Here is a 24,497-nt window from a genome sequence, read left to right as displayed (position 1 = left end):
CAGCTCAGTGGATCTAGGCAAACCCACTGGGGATACTCGGCTGCATGGGTGGAAGACCAAGCGAGAAGCCAGAGCAGACCTTCTGCACAGAAACAGAGCCCCTCCCCCAACATGAAGGGCAGGGCAGCTAAGAGGGACACTTGTGGGGCAGAGAGGCCCACACCGACTTGGCACAGGGCATCCCCTGCTGTTTCTTCACTGAACCCCAAGTGAGGTAAGGAGGCCTCAGGGTCTCCTGTGATCCAGCTGGGGCAGAGACTGGTGGCTCCTTCTTAGCTCTCCAAAGCCCATATGAGCAGGCACCCAAGCGACTACTCCAGTCTCAAAATCCGCATTTTTATTTCAAAAAGCCAAACCCAGAATCTAGCACCCCAACGTGACAGCAGCAATGATCTTCAGATATCTGGCCATTCAGCCTCCACGCCTGGCCTTCTTCTGCCTTGGAGCCCCAGAGCAGCAGCGAGGTGCCTTGCCCACCGCCTGGCCCTGCTGGAGCTTCCCTCCCCAGAACACTGTTCCATACCATCCGGCCCTGGGAGGAATTGCCCAGGGCTGCCAAGCCGCTCTGCTGTCGTGTCTCCTCCGGAGGCAGCTGCTGGATCCTCCAGAATTGCAAGGAGGGAAAGAACAGCCACCACAAGATGTCCGTGCACCCCAGGCACCCAGCAAACGAGCACGCAGGGGCCTGAAGTTCTCTCTGGTTTCCTCCGGAACTTCTTCCCACTCCTTGGCAAGTCTGTTCTGTTCTGTGGCAGCTCCCGGCCATCCATGTGCTGCAACCGAGGCTGCCCCCTTCTGCCCTTGCTCCCCAGGGGGAGGAAGCAGAGAGCATCTCTGGAGGGCAGACCGGGACCCCTCCTCATCCTAAGGAGGACCCTCGACGGGCTCCTTCGCGCTGCTGCTGCACTATCTGGGCTGTGCAAGGATGACCTGCTTGAACCACTTGCTGACGGCACAATCCACCCGCATCACCAGGCCCAGGCCCAGGAGGAGGAAGAGGCAGCTCACCACAAAGCCCACCGCTTCAAAGAGGAACCTGCCGGGGTGAAGAGAGGCAGCACAGGGTGAGCTCAAGGCCAGCAGGCAATGGATGCTCCGTGGGCCTGGGCAGCTCTCCCCATTGGCTGAGAAGCTCTCTCCCTCCGTGGGAAGCTCGGCTGTTCGTCACCAAAGAGGACAGAACCTGCAGAAGGACCTCTGCGGTGCTGCGGGGGGGGGGGGGGAGCAAGCAAGTTTGTGCTTGACAGGTGGGGCCTCGTCACCAATGGACGAAGCACACACACACACACACAAACACACACACACACACACACACACACACAGAGAGTTTGCAAAGCCCGCGTCAGGCGCATGAAATCAAGAACCAAGGGTGCCCAAATGAGCACACGTTTAATCCATGCTGCCTCTACCCAAGAATCTGAACCGAGGGTGGAGGTTCGTTCTCCGAGCTTGTGGGTTGGTTTCCCAACGTTTCGTTAGCGGACTGAGTAACGTCTTGAGCGGGGGACGCCTTCAGAGGAGTTTAGGGGGTGTGGCTGTTCTTCTGCTCGTAAGGGCTTTGTGTGGTCAGGAAACATCCCTAAAGGCCGCTGAAGTTGTTACCTAGCCTGGTAACGAAACCAACCCACAAGCTCAGAGAAGGAACTTCCACCCGAGGAGCTACAGATATTCACCACCATCGCGAAGAGAAACTGGTGGCAGATAAGAGTCGAAGGAGCTCAAGGAGGGCTGGACTTCGATCTCTTGTGGGCACGAAGGGATGCCAAACTGATAATGTGTGCTTTTATTTATTTATTTATTTATTTAATTGAATTTCTATACCGCCCTACTCCCGAAGGACTCAGGGCGGTGCACAGCCATGGAATAAAACACATAAATATACAAAATTTAAGATCAAGTAAAAATGAATTAAATAATTGGCTGGATTAATACTAATTTAAAACCCCTAATTTTAAAAACGTTTAAAAATTTAAAATTTACAATTGAGAGGGAGAAGATTTAGGCGAGGCCAGCTTGGTGAAATAAAAACGTCTTCAACTCGCGACGGAAGGTGCGCAGATCCGGAATCCTCCGTATCTCTGGGGGGAGCTCATTCCAGATCGTCGGGGCCCCCACAGAGAAGGCTCTCCCCCTAGGGGCCGACAGCCGACATTGTTTGGCCGACGGCACCTGGAGGAGCCCCTCTCTGTGGGAGCGAACTGGTCGGTGGGAGGCTGTTAATGGTAGCAGGCGGTCCTGTAAGTAACCAGGTCCTAAGCCATGGAGCGCTTTAAAGGTGGTAACCAGCACCTTGAAGCGCACCCGGAAGACCACCGGGAGCCAGTGCAGCTCGCGCAGGAGAGGTGTTACATGGGAGCTCCATGTTGCTCCCATAACCACCCGCGCGGCCGCACTCTGCGCCAGTTGGAGCCTCCGGGTGCACCTCAAGGGGAGCCCCATGTAGAGAGCGTTACAATAGTCCAGACGAGAGGTGACGAGGGCATGAGTGACTGTGCGTAACGAGTCCCGATCTAGAAAGGGACGCAGCTGGCGAATCAGGCGGACCTGATGAAAAATCCTCCCGGTCACGGCCGTCAGGTGTCCTTCTAAAGACAGCCGTGAATCCAGGAGGACGCCCAAGTTGCGAGCCCTTTCCGTGGGGGCCAGTGATTCGCCCCCAATAGCCAGCGATGGCGTCAGCTGACTATATCGGGACGTCGGAAACCACAGCCACTCGGTCTTGGATGGGTTGAGTCTGAGCCCGTTTCTCCCCATCCAGATCCGTACGGCCTCCAGGCACTGGGACATCACTTCGAGGGCATCGTTGGGGTGGTCCGGGGTGGAGATGTACAACTGGGTGTCATCAGCGTACAGATGGTACTTCACCCCGAAACCACGGATGATCTCGCCCAGCGGCTTTACATAAATGTTGAACAGAAGGGGCGAGAGAACCGATCCCTGCGGCACCCCACATATAAGGGGCCTCGGGGTCGATCTCTGCCCCCCTGTCAACACAGACTGCGACCGGTCAGAGAGAAAGGAGGAGAACCACCGTAAAACGGTGCCTCCCACCCCCAACCCTTCCAGCCGGTGCAGCATGATACCATGGTCGATGGTATCAAAAGCCGCTGAGAGGTCTAACAGGACCAGGATAGAGGAGCAACCCCTATCCCGAGCCCTCCAGAGATCATCAACCAACGCGACCAATGCCGTTTCCGTGCTGTACCCAGGCCTGAAGCCCGACTGGAACGGATCTAGATACGACGCTTCATCCAGGTACTGGGGTAGCTGTTGCGCAACCACACTCTCAACAACCTTCGCAACAAAGCAAAGGTTGGAGACTGGACGATAATTAGCCAATATTGCTGGGTCCAGGGAAGGCTTCTTGAGGAGAGGCCTTACCACCGCCTCTTTCAGGGCGGCGGGAAAGACACCCTCACCCAACGAAGCATTTATAATCCCCTGGAGCCAGCCTCGCGTCACCTCCCGGGAAGCCAGCACTAACCAGGAGGGACACGGGTCCAACAAACATGTGGTCGCGTTCAATCTACCCAGAATCCTGTCCACGTCATCTGGGGTCACAGGATCAAACTCATCCCAGATAACAGTCTCAAGACCTGTCTCCGTCACCCTCGCTGGATCTATCCCGTCAGAGTCCAGACTTGCCCGAATCTGAGTGATTTTGTCATACAGATACTGAACAAAATCCTCGGCTCTTCCCTCCAAGGGGTCCTCCCGCGCTTCCTGGTGGAGCAGGGAGCGGGTCACCCTAAACAGGGTGGCCGGGCGATTATCTGATGACGCAATAAGAGCAGCAAAATGAGCACACTTTGCTGCTTTTATCGCCACTAGGTAACTCCTAACATGGGATCTTACCAGTGTTCGGTCAGATTCAGAAAGACTAGCCTTCCAACGGCTCTCTAGGCGTCTTTTCCGGCGCTTCATCTCCCTCAGCTCCTCGGAGAACCAAGGAGCCAGGCGAGATCGGCGCCGGGTCAGAGGCCGCAAAGGCACGACTCGATCCAGGGCTCCAGCAGCCGCCCTATCCCAGGCGGCTACTAGGTCCCCAGATGAGGCGTGAGTCAGAACCTCCGGGATTGGCCCAAGCTCCCTCTGGAACCTATCAGGTTCCATCAGGCGCCTGGGGCGGTACCATCTTACCGGTTCCGCCTCCCTGCAGCGGGGTGCCGCGGTTCGAAGGTCAAGGCGAAGGAGCGAGTGATCTGACCATGACAAGGGTTCGATGACTATATCCCCTATCTCAAGATCACTCAACCACTGTCCAGAGACAAAAACCAAGTCCAGTGTGTTTCCCCCAATGTGCGTGGGGCCATGAATTAGTTGGGTCAGGTCCATGGCCGTCATGGAAGCCATGAACTCTCGAGCCACCTCAGACGCCTCTCCCACGGATGGCAGGTTGAAATCCCCCATGACCATAAGTCTGGGGGTATCAACCGCCACCGCGGCAATAACGTTGAGTAGCTCGGGCAGGGCTGCTGCCACGTGGCAGGGAGCCAGGTACGTGATCAGCAAACCCCTCTGAACCCCCTGGCCCCACTTCACAAAGAGGGACTCACAACCAGCTGTCTGAGGTACAGTGGTCTCCCTCGGCCTAAGGCCTTCTCTAATAATAACCGCTACTCCCCCGCCCCTCCCCTGTGGCCTTGGCTGATGAAATGCGAGGAAACCTGGTGGGCACATTTCTACCAGAGGGACCCCTCCCTCTGAGCCCAACCAGGTCTCCGTAATACCCGCCAGGTCCGCTCCCCCCTCGTAAACAAGATCACAAATGAGGGGGGCTTTATTTACTACAGACCTGGCGTTGCACAACATCAGGCGAAGGCCCGGGCCCTGAAGGTCTGTACTACCTGGAGAACGGGTGGAGCTTTGGGGGCCGGAGCACTCTACCGCTTGAAGACAGCGGGCGCGTGCTCCCTTAACATGATATGGCCCCCTGCTCCCGCCATATCTACCTCTCCCACACACAGTACCGATGGTAAAAACACCATCTGGACCAGCTCGACCCCCTCCGGATTCCTCCCCACCCCCGGCGAGCGTCCTGGCCAAGCCCACCTCTCCCCCTAGTGGGTTATCCCCCAAACCCACAACCCTAATTCCAATCCCACCCCCCTCCCCCCTCCCCAAACCCCTTAAAAGTTTTGACAAGGACAATTTTAAAAAACCCCGCAACCCCCTCTTTGCGGCATGCCACCTCTCGGGACTCCAGAGCCCGTCATCGAGGTAGGCCCTCGATAGAATGGAGGGCCAAGCCTGCGAGAGGGGGGAGTCTCGCAGACCAAGAAGCTCCGCTGCTGAGTACATTGATCATCCAATGGGTAATAAGACCGTATCCTGAGGGTATATACAAGGACCAGGGAGAAGACAAAGGAATGGGGAGTCTCAGAGACATATATACAGGACCAAGTCCCCTGTCCCCTCACAACAGAGGGCATAGTCCAAACCAAGACGACCACAGTTCCAAGGGGGAAATGGATCCAACCACTCTCTCACGGTGGTTAGGTCAGCTGGACAACCTCCTCTTGTGGTGAGATGGTAGCAATGAACCGATGCATAAAAACAGCGTCCAGGGGTCAGGTCCAAAATCGCCCTCTCACGGCGGTTTGTCCAGAGGTAAAGACCTATAGTAAAGTCTCCTTGCTGGTAAAATCCCCTCGCTGATAAAGTGCATTGATGTAAAGGCATCCTGGTTCAGCCCTCAGGGGCTCCAGCACCTGGTCACCCTCTCACGGTGGTCAGGCAAATGTCTAGCCCCCTCAGCTGACGGGATGCAGTCTTGTACCGGTCTCCCATTCAGATAGAAATAGCCCTCTCCAAAGTCAGGGGGTTCAAAATAGTGATAATAGTAGGGCATCGCACCAATGAGTCCCACAGGCTGACAGTTGGTCCAGGTGGGCCCAGTTTTAGCAAGGAACGCTGGGGGAGAGAGGAATGGGGCAAAAATGGGGCAGTTTTTTCGAGTCCCCAGCCCCCTCCCTCCTTCCTTCCCTCCCTCCCACCCTCCCGCGGGCTCAGCCTAGTCCTCTCCTACATCCTGAGCAATACCCGCCGGTGTCCCAGGAGACCAGGCAGCCTAAGTGGGGAATCCCGGGGCTGACAGAGGAACCTCCATGTTCATCGTCAGCCCCCCCTCCCCCCGTTTCTTCTGCTTTTAGCTGCCTAAAGCTAACAAACCTGAGCGTGCACTAAAAGGAGGAAACTGGCAAAGCAGAATCCTGATTTCTGCTCAGCCCCACTGCAACTCACCCGCCCGCCCGCCTGCAGTCCAGGCTCAGGAGTCCAGCCCTGGCTCTTCCCGTGAGGGTTTTGGGACTGTGTGTGTGTGGGGGGGGGGGGGTGGTTAGGGAAAGAGCTTCTCGCCATGTGGCACCAACCTAGTGGGGGGACTTACTTTGGGGCAAAGACTTTCCACACCATCAGATGTCTCCTGAGAATCATGGCTGCCAGAACAGAAGCCAGAAGCTGTTGGGAGAGGAGAAGAGAGGGAAGAGGCTCAGTCCAGCCAGAAGAGGAGAGAGGCGCACCTGAGCCAGCAACTCACAAACAAAGCATACAGAGAGCCCACGTCTCTCCTCACCCAGACCCTGCGCCCCCCCACCCCCCCAGCAACTCTTATCAGCAGGGCCAGCCGCCCTGGCCCCTGTTCAGGAGAGAAGGGCCCCCCTGGGAGGCAGAGAGGGGAGGTCACCAAGGGCGGTCCAGGGCGGGCAGCCCCTGCCCAGAGAGGGGCCCTTCAGCTGACCTCGGGACACACCGGCTGGGTGTGGCTTCTTGGGGACAATGGGATGTGTGTCCCCCATTACACCTACTCGGCCCCCAGGAGGGGAAGGCAGGGCACACCTTACAAGTCCCATCAACTGTGGACTGTCATCTGCTGGGGCCACGAAAAAGGATCTTTCTTTGTGGAATATCATCCCACCCCCGATACAATTGGCCCCACCCTGCTACTTTTTGAAAGGGCCCTAAAAACGTGGCTCTGTGGGCGGGCTGGGGGACCCCCAAATGGAGATGGAGCCGACCATGGGGCTGATTTGAGTGTGTTGCTGCTGCCATTTATGAATTTTTATTACAGGTAGTCCTTGACTTACAACAGTCCGTTTAGTGACCGTTCAAAGTTACAACGGCATTGAAAGAAGTGACTTATGACCATTTTCACATGTCAACTGTCTCGCTTAGCAACAGAAATTTGGAGCTCAATTGTGGTCATAAGTCGAGGATTCCCTGTTTACGGTGGATTTTTAAAATCTTGTTAAGTTGCTCAGAGTCACCTATGTGTAAGCTGGGCAGCTGTATAAATTGCTTAATAAATCAATCATAAAAACTCCCAATCTCCACCGGGTCACAGAAGGACCACCTGGGGATCCACCGGTTGCAGATGAACCAGGTGAGACTCCCCGGGGCATCTGTTGGCCCCAAATCCCCTCCAAGGCCTTCTCTCCCGCACACATACCTGAAGCCCCAAGATAAGCAGGTACCGGAGGCCCAGCTGCAGCAGTGCTGCTGAGAACCGCTCTGGTGCCTCCCGGAGCCTCATCTCCATCATCTGCTCCTCCGCCCTGTCCTGGAGCTGCGTCTTGAGCCTCCTGGCCCCGGAGGTGGTGGCTTCACAGACAAAGGGCCACAGCAGAAGCAACGGGCAGCCAGCTACCCGGGAGAAAAGGGATCACGAGAGACAGAGACCAAAAGGCAGATCACACGGGTGCGTGAAAGAGGGATGTCTGGGGAGGCTGGCACACGTAGGAAGGGCAGGCAGCACTCCCCCCGCTCCTCAGTTGTGGGTCCAAAGAGCTCGGAGAGACCAGATGCAGAGACCCCCTCACGCTCTCTCCTGAAGGAGGGCCAAAGGGCAACTCTGATTTGCCAGGGATGCCGGGCCCTTTGCAAGGGCAGAGAAGACCTGTCCGCCAGAGGGATCAGACTCTCTGCCAGGAGGCTCTTCTTTGGCTCCCACCCTCGGCTCGCTGTCTCTCGTAGCTGCCATTCACTCAGGACCCTCCCCCCTCCCCCACCTGCGGGCATGCAACTAACCTGCCAGGAGGATCTGAGAGGCGAAGGTGTTGGCACCAATGAGGAGGGCGGGCAGCAGGTTGGAGGTGTGCCCCTGCTGAAAGCCCACGAAGGCCGCATTCCAGTGGATGGCTGGGAAGACGGGCTGATGGCCGGTGGCGTAGAAAAACTGGGCGGTGGCAAGAGCCCAAGCAATCAGGGCTTCCCACGGCACCTCGAAAGGATCTGAGGAGGGACAGTAGAGTCTAGAGCCAGAGCCCAAGAATCCCCACCCCAAAGCTCTCCTTGCAAAGTAACCCAGCCCAAAGGCCCCCACCCGGGGGGGGGGGTCTCAGCAGGGGAATCAGGAGATCCACACTCCCAGAGGCACATCAGCATCTCCAACTGCCACTCACAGCACAGAAGCTGGGGCTAAAAGTCTGCGCACTGCAGATCTGGCTTCCCCAAGGGCCACAGGGCTCAAACGCCCTGCTGAGACCCTCCCTGGTGGGCTGGATTTCTAGCCACCCTCGGCTTGCTAGGAGCTTGGGGGGGGGGGGAGGATTACTTGAGCCTCTGGCCTCTCCCTCCTGGGTTTCCCTTAAAAATTCTTCAGACTGCACCCAGCACAGAGGCTCTGCTGACGACAGGCAATGTCCACCATCACCCTCCCCTGCCTGGTTGCCAGGCACTCCTCAGGCACAATTCAAGATACCGGTTTAGCCTTTGAAATCCAGTTTACGACCCGGCTGTGACACCGTTTAGCTCTTTATGAACCTGCCCAGAGGATAAAGCTGGACTCGCTTCCCAGCCCTGCCAGTCTGACGAGCAAGTAGCCGCCTTTTCCTCTGAGATGCCAACGCCTGTTTCGCAGGCCAGACCCCCATCCCTATTGCCCTCCTTTCCCAGGGGCTTCCCTTCACAGCCGAGACTCCCGGCCCCAGCTACCCTGCCCTGAGTTTAGCTGGCTGCGTTCTAAGAAGGTGCTTTGTGCTTTTTGCCGATTCCTTCCAGAGCCTCCGGCCAGGGCCGTGCCAGGATTCCCGGACTCACCCGAGTGTGCAGAGGAGGAGAGGGCCCTGGCGCAGGCGTGCATCCACAGCAGGGCGAAGGCCTCCACAAACAGCAGGAGGAAGGCCAGGCTGAGCCGCTCCGTGTGCAGAGTCATCAGCAGGAAGGCCAGCAGGGCCAGGGAGATGAGCAAGGCGGCCGAATAGACGCTGCCCAGCCCATAGGCTGCCACCGTGGCCCTGCAGCTGCCCGGCTCCTCCTCCAGCCGGCTCTTCAGGGACTCCTGCATCCGGCGGTACAGCTGGGGGATCAAGGGCTCGGAGCTGGAGGACACAAGAGGCGGCTCTTGGCTGCCCTCCAGAAAGACGGTCACGGGTTTCCACAAAACCAGGAGGAGGCCGCCCATCACCAAGAGGTAGATCCCGCGGGGGAAGGCCTCCAGAGCCAGCCCGGCCCAGGCGTGGCGCTTGATCAGCGTCTCCTCGGCGCCAGAGGTGATGGCCCAGTAACCGGCCAGGGCCAGGGCCAGGAGCGGGAACCCCCAGCGCACAAAAAGCACCAGGGCGCAGGGGCTGTTCAGGTTGCCGTAATGGCGCAGCCAGCAGCGGGTGCCGCACACCAGACTGGCCAGCACCCCCAGGCACAGGCCGTAATAGAGGTTCTTGGTCCTCGGCTCCTGCACACTGGAGAGGGCGCCCAAGATGGGGGCGGTCTGGCAAGCAGGGGTCTCCTCCCGGCACTTCCGGAAAAGCCCCGACAGCCGTGCGCACAGCACCACGGTGCCCAGGGTGGCCAGCAGCTGCCAGCAGAGCAGGGAGCCGTCCAGCCTGCCCTTCCACTGCAGCTTCAGCGCCTCCAGCAGCACCAGGGAGGTGAGTAGAAAGGGCACCACCTGGCCCTCTGCCACGACAAAGCTGTCCGAAAGCATGGCTGCGCAACGCAGGAACAGGATGCCCAGGGACAGACCTGGCCCCGCCCAGAGCCTGGGCTTCAGGCTGAACCCGTTGAAAGGGGGGCAGAGGCCAGCCGCGTGCAGGGCTGGGGGGCGCCTGGCCCAGCAGTGCCAGAAGAAGCCCAGCTGGGAAGCTGCTGCCCCCCAGGCGGACAGCAGGAGGAGGTCAGCTCTGCCCCCCCTGAGGAGGTGAGCCAGCCCCAGCAGGGCCGCCCCTGCCACCCCCCAGAGCAAGGGGTAGAGGAAGAAGTGGCGGTAGGAGAAGTCCAGGCGAGTGGCCAGTCGGGAGGCCACATAGCACAGCAGGCAGGAGGAGGTCAAGAGGGCGCAGCCGGCCACCATGCAGCCAGGATGGAAGCGGGCCCAGGACTCGGCACAAACGGCCCGGGCCTCTCGCAGGTACTGCTGGAAACGCGTCCGGAGCCCCTCCATCTGCGGCAGCAGCGCCAGAGAGACCTCCTGGGCCGAGAGGCGCTCGTGCTCCTCCACGGCAGAACGGAAGAGACGCTGAAGGTGCCGCAGCTTCTCCGCCGGGAGGTCCTGAGCAGCCTCTGCGTAGGAGTGCAGGAAGCGGTCCACCTGCCCGGGCCAAGAGATCAGCTGCTCAGAGGCCCGGAGAGGCTGTTTCAGCCAGGGGGAGGGGAGGGGGCGCTTCACTAAGGGTCTCCCAAGATCAGCATGGCCTCCCAAGCCTCACCCACAGCTTTTCAGCCTTGCGGCTGCCAGGCCAACTACATCTGCAGTGCACACGGGTTCAGCGACAGCTTCTGTGCTGTGAGGGGCAGCTGGAGCATGAATCCCCTGCTGAACTCTCTCTGAGTGGGGGGCCTTTTGGCTGTCTTCTTAGCAATAGCACGTAGACTTTACAGCACTCTCTGGTTGGGACCGAACTCCCGGCAGTGGGCAGAGTTAGCCTGCCTTCTAAGTCCTGCACCAAGATCTGACTTCTGAAGGCCCCATGGGTGGGGAGCCACTCTTACCTGTCTGGCATTGATGTCGTAGGCTGCCAGCTGGGCACGGAGCGAGGAGGCCGTGTCTCCCTCAGTTGCAAAGAGGTCAGCCATCACTTCCCCAATGTTGCTATACGGCACTGGCACCCCCAACAAGAGAGCCAGGGTGGGCACCAGGTTCACCTGTGGGACTGTCTGGGGCTCCTGAGGAGGAATGGGGAACAAATGACGGGGCGAAGATGGGAAGAGACCTCCTGGAAGGCACCCACTTCTTCTCCCAGCCTCTCGTCAGGGACTGGCCACCTGGCACTGTGTGCCGGAGGTGTGGCTACTGACCATGATTCCATCAAGACCACCGGCGCAAGGAATTCCCAAAAGGCTGCAGGTAACCTTGCCCAAGGACACACCCAATGGCAGCTCAGGACTCGTCCTAACCTCCCAAAGACGTCACCCACCTGGCAGTGCCAGCCCTGTTTTGGCAGGGCCGCTCGTGCTGGCCAGGTGCCCTTCCGGCTCACCTCAGGGGGAGGGTCCTGGAAGAGCGGAGCCTTGCTGTACACAAAGAGAGCCGCATCGAGCTCCTCATCGCTGTCTCCCCCGTGGTCCCCGGTCGCGGTCATGCCGTGGTCCCCTGCCACCAGGAGGAGCGTGTCATTTCCCAGGTGGTCAACCAGTGAACTGTCCATCAACAATATAGAACTTAAGCTACAGGCTCTTGCCTGCCCCAGTGCAGCACAGGCCGGTGAAAATAGCCAAGGTGCCCTTTTAGAAGCAGCCACACCCCAACAGCCCCTGGCTGGACCGTTGTGCCCTGTACCGGTTGAGGGCAGCCGGTGGAAAAGCTGCCTGCCATTTTGCCAGGCGAGGCTGGGGGGAGGAGGGGCAGCCACACTGGGGGAGGGCTCCCTCTCCACTTCCAACTCACCTGAGCATCTCATCCATCTGGGAGAGCTTCTTGGCCATTTCGGGGTGATCTGGTCCGTGTTTGTGACCACAGTGATCCACCCCCAAGAAATGGGCAATAAGTAGATCCCATTCGCCACTGTCCACTGCGGCACAGGAAAGGGGAGAAAGAGGTCAAAGGTGAAAAGGGAGGGCAGGAAGGAAGGACAGAGGCCGCTCTGAGCCATCTCTCTTTCTCCACTGCAGGGCAAAAGCAGCGCATGGATTCAACCAGGGAGAGGAAGGCAAAAGACGAGAGAGGGGAGGGGAAAGAGCTACATCAGGGGTCCTCAACCCTTGGACCGGGGCCCACTCACCGGGCCCTGGGCCCATCAGAAGCGGGCTGCAGAAGCGGGAGGCGAGCACTGTGCTCCACTTGTGGGTGCAGTGGGTAGGGCAACAAGCAGGGCTCCATTTATACGAGCGATAGGTGCCTACGCCTGTGTGCACCTGGAACCATCCCCTCCCTCCCCCCCACACCCACCCACCCGGATCCCCAAAGCCAGAAAGGTTGGAGATGGCAGAGCTCCATGGCCAGGCAGTCAGGGGCAGCTGAAGCTGGGATTCTAACCCTCATGTGAGGGACAATTCCTCCGTTCAAGGGGCAGGTCAGGGCAAGAACAGCCAAGGAAGGAGGACCTGTTCTTATTTGTGAAACTGACAGAAAATTGATTGTGGGCTTTGAGGTTATTTGGCCACCTTCTTGACTACGTTACAAAAGCGATTAAAAAGCATTTTCTTAGCAAAAGAATCCGGATCACTTCCTAGCTGGAGAGTCCTTCCCCCCTGACTCCGACCTCCCTCACCCCCCAACCTCCCAGGCAGGACCAGGGCCGCTGCTCACCTGTCTGGTACAAATGCTGCAAGATCCCATCATCCACCGTGTGCAGGTCTTTGACGTTGAAGGAAGGGAAGAAGTGGGCCCGGTGGAAGGCCTGAGGGAAGAGGCCCTCCCAGGTGTCGTCCCCCATGAAGACCACTTTTTTCCCTGAAAGAGGAGTGGGGGGGGGGGAACGTTGGCAGAGGCACAAAGGAGGAGAGATCACAGCAATGGCAACCAGCAGGTGGCAACAGAGCCCAAACCCTGGGCATAACACCTGCTCCTGCTCCACCAGCACTGCCTCCTCCAATTCCAGGAAGCCTCATTCCTGCTCTTTCTCCAGGGGTCTCTTTCTCTCTCTCTCTCTCTCTCTCTCTCTCTCTCTCTCTCTCTGGAATAGAATGAGCTGGAAGGGACCCTGGGGGTCTTCTAGTCCAGCCCCCTGCTCAAGCAGGAAACCCTCTATACCATTCCAGACAAATGGTTGTCCCGTCTCTTCTTAAAAACCTCCAGTGTTTAAAGAAGAGACTGAAATGGTAGAGGGTATTGGGTCTACTCACACCCCGAGTCCAAAGTTTGGGGTGAGGGATCAAGAGCTAGGTTTCCCAGCCAGGATGAACACCCTTTCTGTCCAATAGGCGCTGTGGACCAACTCCCAGGATTTCTGAGAAAGGGACATCTTTCCACTCATGAAACAAAAGCCTGGAAATCTACCCTGTTCTCCTTGAGGCGGTGGGACAGCAACCCCGTTCCTGGCTTGGCATCCCAGGTCGTCTGCTCAAGGGCCCTCGGCTTTAACCTGTGCTCTGTGGACACCCCTCCCCCCCGGGGGATGACGTCATCACAGGGGGCTCCCGAAGGCTTGGAGAAATGTCAGGATTTGAACCGTAAGCCCGGGGGGTCCGTGGCCACAAAAGCTATTTAAAGGGGTCCATGGTGAAGCAAAGGTTGGGAGCCGGTGGCCCAGGACTCTCTCTTTTGGGGCGGGAGGTCAAATCATGCAGCAACCGACAGGGACGGATCCCGGGGCGCCAGATCACGGGACAAGCACGGAAGAGCCCATTCCAAGCACCGCCCGAGAGGCCGCAGCAACGGGGCTGCTTCCATGGGCCTCTTTTACCTTCCACGCAGGGGGGCCGAGGCGGGGCGGGAAGGTCGCTCGAGCCAGCCGATATCGGAAGGCTTTTCCTCGGCTGGGAACGAACAGCGGAGGCAACCAAGGCGCATCCCGGAATTCTCCGCCATCATGGAGGTCATCGTTGTTTCCCAAAGGCGCTTCTTCCAAGAGGCCCCGGGGCTTTCGGGCTTTTCTTTGAAGACGCTTCGCTTCTCATCCAAGAAGCTTCGAAGAAAGAGCAGGAAGCCCCGGGGCCTCTTGGAAGAAGCGCCTTTGGGAACGAAGCTGGTGGCTGCCACTCCACCGGCAGAGGGGCTTCCAGGCGGGGGAGGGGGAGGGGAGGAGGGTTGGTCTCCACGCTCTCCACCGGCAGCCAAGAGAAGGCGCCTCTCCCGCCCTCAGGAACGGCTGGCAGACCCCCAGGAGGAGCCTCCTTCCAGAGGACTAGCGCCCCGGCCCACCGTTGCTGGCCAGCTGCCAGAGCAGGTTGTCCTCCCGGACGGCGTAGGAGGCGAAGTTGCTGCCGGCGTCGACGAAGGTGGGCAGGGAGCCGGTGGTGAGCGCCTTCAGCCGCTGCATGGTGGTGCTGGGCGGGTCGGCGCGGAAGCGGTAGAGGCGGGCGTGGCGGGGCCTCCGCAGGGCCAGGCGCCGCAGGGCCACCAGCCGCCCCTCGAAGGGCCTGGGCGGGAGGGGCCGGCGGGGGTCGGGCCGGGCCGGCGCGGCGAAGTCGAAGCGCAGCGCGTCGATCAGCACCAGCACCGCCCGCGGGAAGCGCGCCGGCAGCCAGCAGGACCCGGAGCCGCCCGGCCAAGGACGAGGGCCCGGCGGGAGGGCGCAGGCGCTGCGCTGCCCCAGCTCCAGCCGCATCAGCAGGAAGCCGCCCGCGAAGAGCGCCAGCGCCGCGCACGACAGCAGCGCCGCCCAGGCCACCGGCAGAGCCGCCGCCCGCCGCCCCGGCCCCGGCCCCATCCCGCGCCCTTGGGCCCTGGCCACGCCCCCCCGCCGCCGGAAGAGGGCGCGGGGGGCGGAAGGGGCCGGGCGGGCGAGCGAGAGGGCGGGGGGAGCGGCCGCGGGGGCGCCCCCTACCGGCTGGAGGAACCAACTGCGGCGGCTCCAGCTGCTTCCCGAGGAAGAGCCCCTCTGCCCTCCCCCCACCCCCCCCGTGGAGACGCTTCCCACCCCCCAACTGTCCCCCCCTTCCCCTCCCCCACGCCATCCGCCCCACGGCTGCCGACACAGGCTCTGCCATCTCCTTTTATTACAACATGATTCAATCCAATCCAAAAATAAACCAGGGATAGTCGGGGGCTCCTTAGGGAGCAGTCCTTGGGGGGAGGGGGAGGGGGTGCTTCTCCAGCCCCATGGCCGTGGCCTCCCGCTAGCTGGTGCTCGACTGCTCCAGGTCCACATAGCTACTACTGCTGGGGGGCTGCTGTACAGACTGGGGAGAGGCAGCGGGGTCCTCCAGGCTCTCGGGGGGCGCCTGAGTCTTGTTCAGGGAGGAATAGATGGACATGGCCTGCAGAAGAAGAAAGCAAGGGGGTCGTCACCAAGGAGGTGGGGGCTCTGCCCAGGTGGTGGGTCCTTCCTTGGGGGGACTGGCTGCTCATCCCCCACCACAAAAGAACCCTTCAAAAAGCTGCAAAGCATTCAAGCCCCCCTCAGTCCTTTGGGGCGCCAAAGTAGCCTCTCTGCCTAGGCCCCACCTAAACCTGGGCTCTTGCTCACCCCATAGGGCCCTTTTCCCCATCTATGGGCATCTCCCCATCTCAGTCAAGGTAGGGGGCACCCCATGCCCATACAGAGCCCCCTGGGTGTTGCAACTGCCATCTAGCAGTCACAGCCTCTGCAGCCAGGGAGGCCCCCCCCCCCAATCCCTTCTCCAGATAGGAGAAGCAAGGCCGCCACTGCCATCTCTAAGGCCTCTGAGGCTGCTAGGGCCTCCGAGACACCTTCTCCAGGGGCCGGGACACTGGGAGAGCAGCAGCTCTTCCCTTCCGAACCCCCACCCCAAAAGGTCTCCAAGACGGGGGTACAAAAATCAGGAAGACTGGCTCAAGCCGCCTCCCTGCTGCAGTCCCTTTGATTTCTAGTGGCCCCTCCCCCTCCCCCTCCCCCTCCCCCATCAACCAAAGCAAGTCCCCTGCCCTTGAGGAGCCAAGCGGGCCATCTGCCCCCTCCTCCCCTGGCTCGGTGCTTCTGCGGGGGTGGGGGGTGGGGGGGTGTTCAGCTGGGCTTCCCTCCCACTGCCTGCCCAGTTTCGGCCTGTGCGGCAGCCTGCAACTCCCAAGCTCCCCTCCTGGGCTCCAGACTGACCTGGGTGACCATGCTGGTCACGTCTCCGGTGCTGGTGGGCAGGAGGATGGTGTTGGACTCCTTCGCCAGCTGGGAGAAGGCCTGCACGTACTGCTCAGCCACCGACAGAGAAGCCGCCATGTTGCCATTCTGGGAGGAGAAGAGGAAGCCTGAGCCAAAGGCAGCTTGGGGGGGGGGGGGGGATGAGGGAGGGGAGGGGTCTTCCTGGCCTTCTCCCACCCAGAGAGAAAGGACACCCTGAAGCCCCCCCGTTTGGCTCTTCCCTCGCCCAAAGCAGGATAACCTCCTGAGTCAACCAACGGGTCATTTGTCCACTTTTTCATTCCTGCCCAGAGGACAATCACGGCTGCTGTGCCTGGGCACCAGGAAGGGGGCCTCTACGCCCAGGGAATGGAAATGAGCAGAGGGGGGCCTCCAAGCTGGCAATAACCCAGGCCTCCCCTTTCCCCACCTCCAAGAGTGGTGCTCCCTGAGCCTGGACCCCAGGCCAGCTGAGTTGGGCCAAGTACAACCTCCGTCCCACCCAGGAACCTTCCACCCAGCCCTCCCCATCGCTCTTCTTCAGAGGAAACCTTTGTGCGTGGGGTGGGGGGGTGGGGAAGCAGCAGGAGATTCATTCATTCATTCCCTGCCTTTATTCTGTCTACAAATAGCTCAAGGCACCCAACACACATTCCTCTTCCTATTTTCCCCACAACCACCCTCTGAGGTTAGTTGGTCTGAGAGAGTGGCAGGGTTTGAACTCATGGTCTCTGGTTTTCTAGTCTGGTACTTAACCACTAGACCAAACTGTCTCTTTAGAACCCAGGGCCTCCAACACAGACAGCCCCCACACCTCCCTTCGCCCCTCATGAACCTGGACTCGCCCCCAGCAAGCGGCCCCACCCAAGAGTTCGCTTGGAGCCCCCATTCCAGGTGCAAAGAGGGGCAGCCCCTGACGCAGCCAGCCCCCCCGCGATCACCTGCTGGGTCAGAGCCATGCTCAGGAGTCCGATGGCCTCGGCCTTGGCTTGGGCCTTCACCAGGATAGCGCTGGCATCCCCTGAAAGAGAGACAAGCCCAAGGGAGTCTGAGGTGGCCCACCCAGGCGGGCTCTCCTCCCAGGTGCCTCGCCCGGCCCCTCAGAGGGCGTTTGGGCTGAGGCCTTCCTGCAGGGGAAGGGGGAAAATAAATTGCAGCTCCTTTCCCCTCCCCAGAGAAGAGGGGGTGCAGAGAAGGGGAGGGAGGCGGCCTGGGCCTTCCATCAACCAAGCACAGCACTCTTGGTCCAGGCTGCTTGGAAGGAGCCTTTAGCCAAACTGTCAGGCCTCCCTCGAAAAAGGCCGGGACCTCCACCGTCTGGGCTGCCCCAAAGACGTCTCCTCCTGGGCACCCATCTCCTCAGTGCTCCTGGCCCACCGGTGCCAGATATGGGCACCACACATGGCAGAGGAAAAGAGCTGCGCTTTGGGCCAAGCCTCCCTGCAATGAGCCATTTCTGCGCTCGCCGTACCGGCAGCCTCGTTAATCCGCTCCGTTTTCTCAGCCTCTGAAGCCAGGATCTGGGCCTGCTTCTTCCCCTCGGCCACGTTGATGGCCGATTCTCGAATCCCTTCGGACTCCAAGACGGTGGCCCTCTTGCGCCTCTCGGCCTCCACCTAAAAGCAACGGGGTCTTTCAGTGGGGATCTTCTCGTCTCCCCAGGTCAGGACTACAGGAGTTCAGCTGTGGCTCCTTCTACAAACCCCGAGCCCCAAATCCTGTGCAAAGACAGGGCCAAGCTAGGCCAGGGAGGCCCCTCCTTTTGGCACAGATGACCTGCATCGCCCTCATTCCAGCAACAGCCAGGCAGCTGGTGAAAGGAGACGCACCAGAACAAAGAAAGCCCAGCGCCAGGTGGCAACGTGGCCCACCACCTACAAGGGTGGGGCCACCTGGAAAGGCTTCCTCTGCCCAGGAATGCCAGCCTGACCTGCATCTGCATGGACTCTTTCACTCGGGGGGGCACGTGGATGTCCTTGATCTCGTAGCGCAGGCACCGGATGCCCCAGTAGTCCGAGGCCTGGTTGATGGCGTACACAATGCTGGCATTGAGGGATTCACGCTCCTGGACGGGACAAGGGTGGAGTCAGAGAGCCCAGCAAGGGCAGAGCACAAAGACAGCCCTTCCTGCCCCCCTCCCCATTAGCTTCCTTGGCCCAGCCCTGCTCCGGCCCCACCCATCCTATGAGGCAGCCAGAGGGCCATTGGGCAGATGGAGCACCTCGTTCTGGGCTCTACAATCACCTCCTGGTCCCTCCACATCCTTCAGGAGTTGCTGAGCGGCCCTTTAGCTTTTGCCTCAATAGGCTTTTTGTCAGAGGAGAAGGCTACATTGCTCTCTTCAGCCAAAGACCTCTTGCACTGACAGCCAGGTGCTTAATCTAGATTATTTACATAAAACCCTGGGGAGACAGCCCCTGTGTCAGGTCTGCCATCTTCAGCATACCTCGCTTAGCTGGCATGCTGCCATAAAGTGTGTGTGTGTGTGTGGGGAGAGATTGGAGAGTTAGAAGGGGGGAATGACAGGGTGACAGGAACCAGAGGTGTGAATCCGGAACAGACCAGCTGTTCAAGGATGGCCATGAGAACAGAATGCAAAACTCCACCAAAGAGGCACCAAACCTCAAAGCCATTTCCAAAACACTTAATTCAAACATCATTGGACACCGATGGACTGGTGAGAGCCAGGTAAGAGGGAAACGCACAGGCTTTGAGTGGGAATATTCAGATCCGGCTTTGCTTTTGCTGTAACCGCTCTCCTTTAGAAAAGTAAACCTTTCACTTCACAAATAAGAGCCGAGGGTCTTTTTTTCCTAAATGTCCAAATTGGGACAAGCCCGACACCCTGCTCTTCTCTTGCCCAGTGCATGGGTGGGGGAGGGGAGGGGCGGCTTCCTTCTCTTCTGTTGCTTACCCGGAAGACTTTATCCAGGGAGAGCTTGCCCAGCTCGGATCGCATGGTGGTCTGGGCAAGCTGAGTGACGGCATACTCGGGATCCTCCACCCCGTAACTAGCCTAGAGGCATCAGAAGAAAGGAACCGGGAAATAAGTGAACTCCTTCCAGGCCAGGCGGAAGGGCTAGAGCCACCCTCAAGGGGAAAGGCCTTGACTTTCTGAGCCCGATGTAGTCCTGGTCCTAGAAAAGGTCAACTCAAAAGAGATCCTTCTGCTTTCATCTGCCAAACCTCCAAAATCTGTGCAGATTAAAACCACGGAGGAAAAGCAGTTCCGAGAGGCCCCCAGCCCCACTGACTTGAAGAGCCCCAATTATTCTGTTCGGAGCTTCCGCCTGGTACCTTGTAGGGATCCATGATGCGCAGGTAGAGAACCCCGTCGATCTGGAGGGTCACGTTATCTGCAAGGACACAGGAGTTCTTTCAGCGGAAGCCAAGGGAACCTCGGTCACCCATAGAGCAAAGCTTTAAGGATGGCCCAGATGCCGGAAATCAATCCAGCACTTGGACCGCTAATACAAGGCTCTCGCCTCGTCAACCAAAACAGAGCAACAGCCCCCACAGGCATCAAACATCCAAGGAAGTGGGCTAAAGAGCCAGGCTAAGTGGAGTCAAAGCGGATGGGCCTGACCGCTTTCTGCTCTTATGTTCAGTCCCGAGTGCATCTCTGGACACCATCAATGACCCTCTGACTACCCCCAGCTTTCTGCTTTCAAGCTACTTGTCCAAAGGTGCTTTTTCAGGAGGCAACTGGACTTTCTGGTTATTCTTTGAAGATGTTTCGCTTCTCATCCAAGAAGCTTCTTCAGCTCTGACTGGATGGCAGGGAAAGATTTATATTCCTTGCAGACAGCTGGTCATTTGCATCCTTTTAGAGAGCCGTTGAAGGCACCTGGAAGCTGCTTGTCATTCCTAACGGGAGTTTTAAAGTCACGGCATGCTGCCTTGAATCATTGCAATGAGGCAGCCCAGCATTATTATCATGGCCCACATGTTTGGTCAGAGTTTGGGCGGCTCATCCTTGAACACTTCAGGGTTTAGGCTCCAGCAGGGACTATGAAGCCAGACTGCTGGCACCCGACTGGCAACTACAGGCAGCCAATCCAATCAAGGCCGCCTCAACTCAGTTGGGCTCATCTCTGAATGGTCAAAGGGCCCATCATGCACCCCCACTCCCCCCAGGGCTCCTCCGCTCCCCCCAGCCAGGCCACCTCACCGTGAGTAATAGCCGACTGCTCTGGCACGTTGATGACAATTTCCTTGAGGCTTTGGACGTAGCGGATGCGGTCTAGGAGTGGGATGAGGAAATTCAGTCCCTAGCAAGGATCAGCAAAGGACAAGAATCATCCTTTTCTCTCCACGAAATCATCTCCGGCTGCCCAACAATCACAGCATCGCAGGCTTGGAGGGACCAAGACAAATGGCCGTCCAAGCTCTACTGGAAAACCTCATGGTGAAACAGCCACCACCAAGGTCATCTAGTCCAACCCCCTGTAATACGCCGCAAAACCAAACAGACCATCCTTAAAGAGGGCGCTGTCTGGACTCTCCTTAAAACCCTCCAGCCCTTGGGGGGAACAGCAGCTGCTGCCAGGCAAGAGATGCTTCCCACCCTCTTCCCTCCCCAAGGCTGGGCTAGGCTCGTCCTTTCCCCCCTGAAGTGGACGATCTGAGAAAACTGAGCTTAGATGGGCTCATTCATTCCCCACGCAACTCACACTCACAAGCATTGTGGTGGCAGCCGGCTCTCTCTGGCTAATTGAGCCACGCCCAGGCGTTTTTTAGGAACACACTCAAGTCCGTAGGTGGCCCATCGCCACCACCCTTAATTGACAATTGTACAGCCAGCTCCACATTTTTCTGGGCACGTGGGAGGAAAGGTAATACGGGTAGTCCTCGACTTACAACGGTTCATTTAGTGACCATATGAAGTTACAACGGCACTGAAAAAATTGACATGACCATTTTTCACCCTTAGGACTGTTGAAGCAGCCCCATGGTCATGTCACTTACATTCGTATGCTGGGCAACTGACTCATCTTTATGACGGTCACAGTGTCCCAGGGTCACGTGAGCCCTTTTGCAAGCTTCAGACAAGCAAAGTCAGTCAGGATGCTGGATTCACTTAACAACCATGTTACTAACTTAACAGCTGCAGTGATTCACTTAACAACTGTGGCAGGAAAGGTCATAAAACGGGGCAAAACTCACTTAACAAATTTCTCACTTAACATAAAGTTTGGACTCCGTTGTGGTTGTAAGTCAAGGACTACTTGTAAGAAGACAGCAAGCAGAGGAGGAAGTGGCAGGAAAGCAGGAAGGCTGCCGTGAGCCCAAGCTCTGCTAAGCAGCCCCTTGGGGTGGGACTCCTGCCTAGAGGACTCAGCCAGGGTGCTCACAACAGAGGGGGGTGGGTAGGCCTGGCTGGGGGGGGGGGGAGGAGGGAGGTCATGTGACTGGGTGGGAGTGAGTGAGGTTGAGTTGTGGCTCCCGGTGTTTCCTTTTCTGTGGGAAACGGGTCCAAGGGGCTCTTTGAGTGTCTTAAGGTTGCAGGCCGCTGCTTTAAGGACCGAGGATTAAAATTGTATTTTCTCGGCTGCCTCAACTTGCAGGGCTTAGCAGGGCAGAGTCAGGGCGGGGAAGGGGGAAAGCGCCACGAACGGTCTCCGAGCACTAGCGATCGTCTCCTTGGACCTCAAGGGCCCCGGGCGGCCTCTCAGCACAGGATCGCTGGAGAGGCGGCCGGGGCTCGGAAGGGACAGAGCCTCCCGGGGCGACGGAGCCCGACTAGATGCCCTCCTGGGTGCCCCCGCGGCTCTTACCGGCTCGAGGATGCGGTGGAAGCGGCCCATGCGCTCCACCACCCAGGCCTCCTGCTGCGGCACGAAGAGCACCAGCGTGTTCATGGGCAGCCCCGAGGCGCTCCTCCGCGCAGGCCCGGGACCCGCCCGCCGGGCGCCCTGCAAGACCACCAGGGAGAGGCTGGGGGCGCTGGGGGGCTGGGACGGAGCCCCGCCCCCGCAGCGCCAGCCCCGCCCCTCGCCCCCCGCCCCGCAGCGCCCCGCACCTCCCGCAGCAGCAGCAGCCGCCACGGCCGCCCGCCGGAGACCCCGCGCGCCGCCCGCAGCGCCAGCATCGCGCCTCCCGCTCAGCGCCGGTCCGCCGCTCCAAGGCCTCCGCCGCGCTTCCGCTTCCGGGAAGAAAGCACGGCCGGCCGGCCGTCGGACCACCCCTTCCGGTTTCGCAGCCAATGGGGCGCCGACCGCTCGGTTCCACTCGTCACGCTCCCGGGGTGGAAACCGTTCCGCGCCGCCGCCGGTTCCGCGCCGTTAAACGGCCCGGCCATTCACTGGGCGCAGATCACGGGAGGCTCCGTCTGGTCGCCGCCCCAGATATTTCCGGCCCTTCCGCACCTCAGGCTCGCCACCGCCGGCCTTCTCGTTTGCTGCGCCCGTCGGAGCGCCGAGAGCGAGCGAAGGGAGCTTCCCTTGAGGGCGGGCCAATGGGGGGGAGGGGTGGCCACGTTCCCGGTTTTAATGCAGGCGAAAGTCAAAAGTGGCTCATTCCGGGGAAGCCTCTTGCCCCGCAGGGCCTCCAGGCAGGAAAAATGAAGCTTCCAAGGACCGGAGCCCTTCAGGCTTTTCTCCCATTAAATAAAGCATTCGCGTGATGTTGGCCTTCCTTCCCCCCCCCCCCCTTTGCCTTTTTGGCAGATGCTTGCAAGGTTCCCACAGCCATCCTTTAAACAACCCCCATTGATCGCTCAGAAGAACAGTCTCCCCCAGGGATGCACGTGAAGCAACAGCACTTAGTCTTATATGCTGCTTCATGATGCTCCGCAACCTTCTAAGCGCTGTATAGAGTCAGCATGTTGCTCCCCGCAATCCAGGTCCTCGTTTTACTAACTTTGGAAGGAAGGTGGAGCTGACCTTGAGCCGGTCAGGATCAAACTTCTGACAGCGAGCAGTGAGTTAGCTTGCAATATTGCATTCCAACCTCTGCGTCACCAGCGCTCTTGTAAATTGCCCACAGTGCTGTAAGGTTTTCCTGGGCTTAATTAACTTTGGCTGTCATCACATCAGCAACTTCCTGAGGTCTCCAGGGGAATAGCAGTAGTACTGTCTTAGACTTATACACCACTTCACAGTGCTTTACAGCCCTCTCTGAGCAGTTTAGAGTTCAGATGTTGCCTCCCACAATCTGGGCCCTCTTTTTACTGACCTTGGAAGGATGGAAAGCCGAGTCAACCTTGAGCTGGTCAGGATTGAACTGCTGGCAGTGGGAATGCAGAGTTAGCCTGCAGTACTGCATTTTAACACTGCCAGAACAAAATATGTCTTTCTCTCTAGCTGCTTCTCACCTGGGAAATTACACACTTTGATGCAGCACAGCCAGAAGCCTCCAGAGTTTTTTTTTGGGGGGGGAGACAAATCATCCAGCTGCATGGCACTTTCGTTCCCACACTACCCACTCTGGCCCAACTCCTGCTATTGTAGAGAATGAGGCTTCCTTAAGGCCAACAAGAGTGTTAATTGTTCAGTAAATCTGTCACGTGTCAGTTGCCACTGTCCTCCAATTGAAATGTGTCCCCCCCAAAAAAAAATTAGGTTGCTCAACAGCCCCAAACTGTTCAACTGTCTCATTTCAGGCCCCCTCCCCCATTCAGTGGGGTCAGACCCTCTTGAAAATATCAAGGCAGACAAACACTTTTTCCAAACACACATTTATAGATTTTTTTTCTGTTCCAAAAAAAAGGAAAGAGAAAAGAGTATTTCATACATTTCTGCCTCTCTCTCTCTTTCCTTTTAAATATAAATATTTTCAAGTCTCTGTAATTGTAGCCCCTTTCATCACACCTGCTCCCTCTTGAGAGAACAATGTAGGAGATGCAACCCAAACCAAAATGATACCAGGGGAAAATAATGCTTGGGGGACAGGGAGAACTGTCCCCCAAAAGAGGTCTGGGCTTCACAGCAAGGCTTCCTCTCTTCTAAACTGGTGCAGCTCAAACTGGGACAGACTCAAAGCTATCCATGAACCCCTCAAACAGCTCCTGCCTTACCATCTCCAGCTTGGTTGATGCCCTTAGCAGAAGGACCCACTGGGATGGTAATAGTTCAGGTCACAGACAAAGCAAAAACTTAAACTGATTCACAAACCCTGCCTCATACCTCTAAAGATCAACTGTCTGAATTCTCTTTTGGTCACACAGAGTGTGTGGACCAGAGCTGGGGACTGAGAGGCCAGCATGAGCCTTCCTAGGGCCTGGTCTTGTACAGCTGCTCCAGGGGAGGAGGAGGAGGGAGTCTGAAGCAGCAGCCGGGAGGCAAGACACTCCCACTCCTGGGAGAGTTACAGTTTCATGGCTTCCTTGGAAAGGGGAGCAGTTATGCTTGATCTGCTCCCCCTGCAGTGCTGCCTTCAGCTCCC

General features: G+C 58.5%; 2 protein-coding genes across 4 annotated transcripts; both read right to left on the bottom strand.

The window, feature by feature from the left end:
* Positions 1-324: 324 nt before the first annotated feature.
* Positions 325-14,786, bottom strand: PIGO (phosphatidylinositol glycan anchor biosynthesis class O). 2 transcript variants are annotated; one of them, XM_034441925.3, is made up of 10 exons: positions 14,237-14,786; positions 12,683-12,826; positions 11,822-11,945; positions 11,415-11,574; positions 10,927-11,100; positions 9,037-10,525; positions 8,026-8,229; positions 7,448-7,641; positions 6,389-6,459; positions 325-1,036 (listed from the first exon to the last, which is right to left on the bottom strand). In XM_034441925.3, exons 1-10 carry the CDS (start codon positions 14,742-14,744, stop codon positions 907-909), a joined length of 3,198 nt encoding a protein of 1,065 aa, XP_034297816.2. In that variant the 5' UTR covers positions 14,745-14,786; the 3' UTR covers positions 325-906. The 2 variants fall into 2 exon arrangements, with proteins under 2 accessions (XP_034297816.2, XP_087741566.1); XM_087885440.1 differs by lacking the exon at positions 7,448-7,641 and having other exon boundaries at positions 14,237-14,783.
* A 230-nt stretch (positions 14,787-15,016) lies between these two features.
* On the bottom strand, positions 15,017-23,079 carry STOML2 (stomatin like 2). Of its 2 annotated transcripts, XM_087885438.1 has the most exons (10): positions 22,135-23,079; positions 21,890-22,027; positions 20,284-20,383; positions 19,410-19,468; positions 19,027-19,128; positions 18,043-18,177; positions 17,584-17,728; positions 17,054-17,133; positions 16,092-16,220; positions 15,017-15,294 (listed from the first exon to the last, which is right to left on the bottom strand). In XM_087885438.1, exons 1-10 carry the CDS (start codon positions 22,201-22,203, stop codon positions 15,154-15,156), a joined length of 1,098 nt encoding a protein of 365 aa, XP_087741564.1. In that variant the 5' UTR covers positions 22,204-23,079; the 3' UTR covers positions 15,017-15,153. The 2 variants fall into 2 exon arrangements, with proteins under 2 accessions (XP_087741564.1, XP_087741565.1); XM_087885439.1 differs by lacking the exons at positions 19,027-19,128; positions 19,410-19,468 and having other exon boundaries at positions 20,284-20,355; positions 22,135-22,273.
* Between the last annotated feature and the right edge of the window lie 1,418 nt (positions 23,080-24,497).

Source organism: Pantherophis guttatus, chromosome 2 (assembly GCF_059756535.1).
Source record: "Pantherophis guttatus breed Tessera chromosome 2, ASM5975653v1, whole genome shotgun sequence".
Taxonomy (NCBI): domain Eukaryota; kingdom Metazoa; phylum Chordata; class Lepidosauria; order Squamata; family Colubridae; genus Pantherophis; species Pantherophis guttatus.
This window is presented reverse-complemented; position numbering and strand designations above follow the sequence as displayed.

What these genes read in the sequence shown, in the direction of transcription:
- STOML2 (XM_087885438.1), bottom strand. Translation starts at nt 22,203, where the DNA reads ATGCTGGCGCTGCGGGCGGCGCGCGGGGTCTCCGGCGGGCGGCCGTGG. An exon ending in GGCTGCTGCTGCTGCGGGAG is followed by an intron (nt 22,028 to 22,134) that starts GTGCGGGGCGCT and finishes GTGGTCTTGCAG; the next exon opens with GGCGCCCGGCGGGCGGGTCC. An exon ending in GCATCATGGATCCCTACAAG is followed by an intron (nt 19,129 to 19,409) that starts GTACCAGGCGGA and finishes TGATGCCTCTAG; the next exon opens with GCTAGTTACGGGGTGGAGGA.
- PIGO (XM_034441925.3), bottom strand. Translation starts at nt 14,744, where the DNA reads ATGGGGCCGGGGCCGGGGCGGCGGGCGGCGGCTCTGCCGGTGGCCTGG. An exon ending in GCAGCATTTGTACCAGACAG is followed by an intron (nt 11,946 to 12,682) that starts GTGAGCAGCGGC and finishes CCTGTGCCGCAG; the next exon opens with TGGACAGTGGCGAATGGGAT. An exon ending in CTCTCAGATCCTCCTGGCAG is followed by an intron (nt 7,642 to 8,025) that starts GTTAGTTGCATG and finishes TCTCCCGGGTAG; the next exon opens with CTGGCTGCCCGTTGCTTCTG.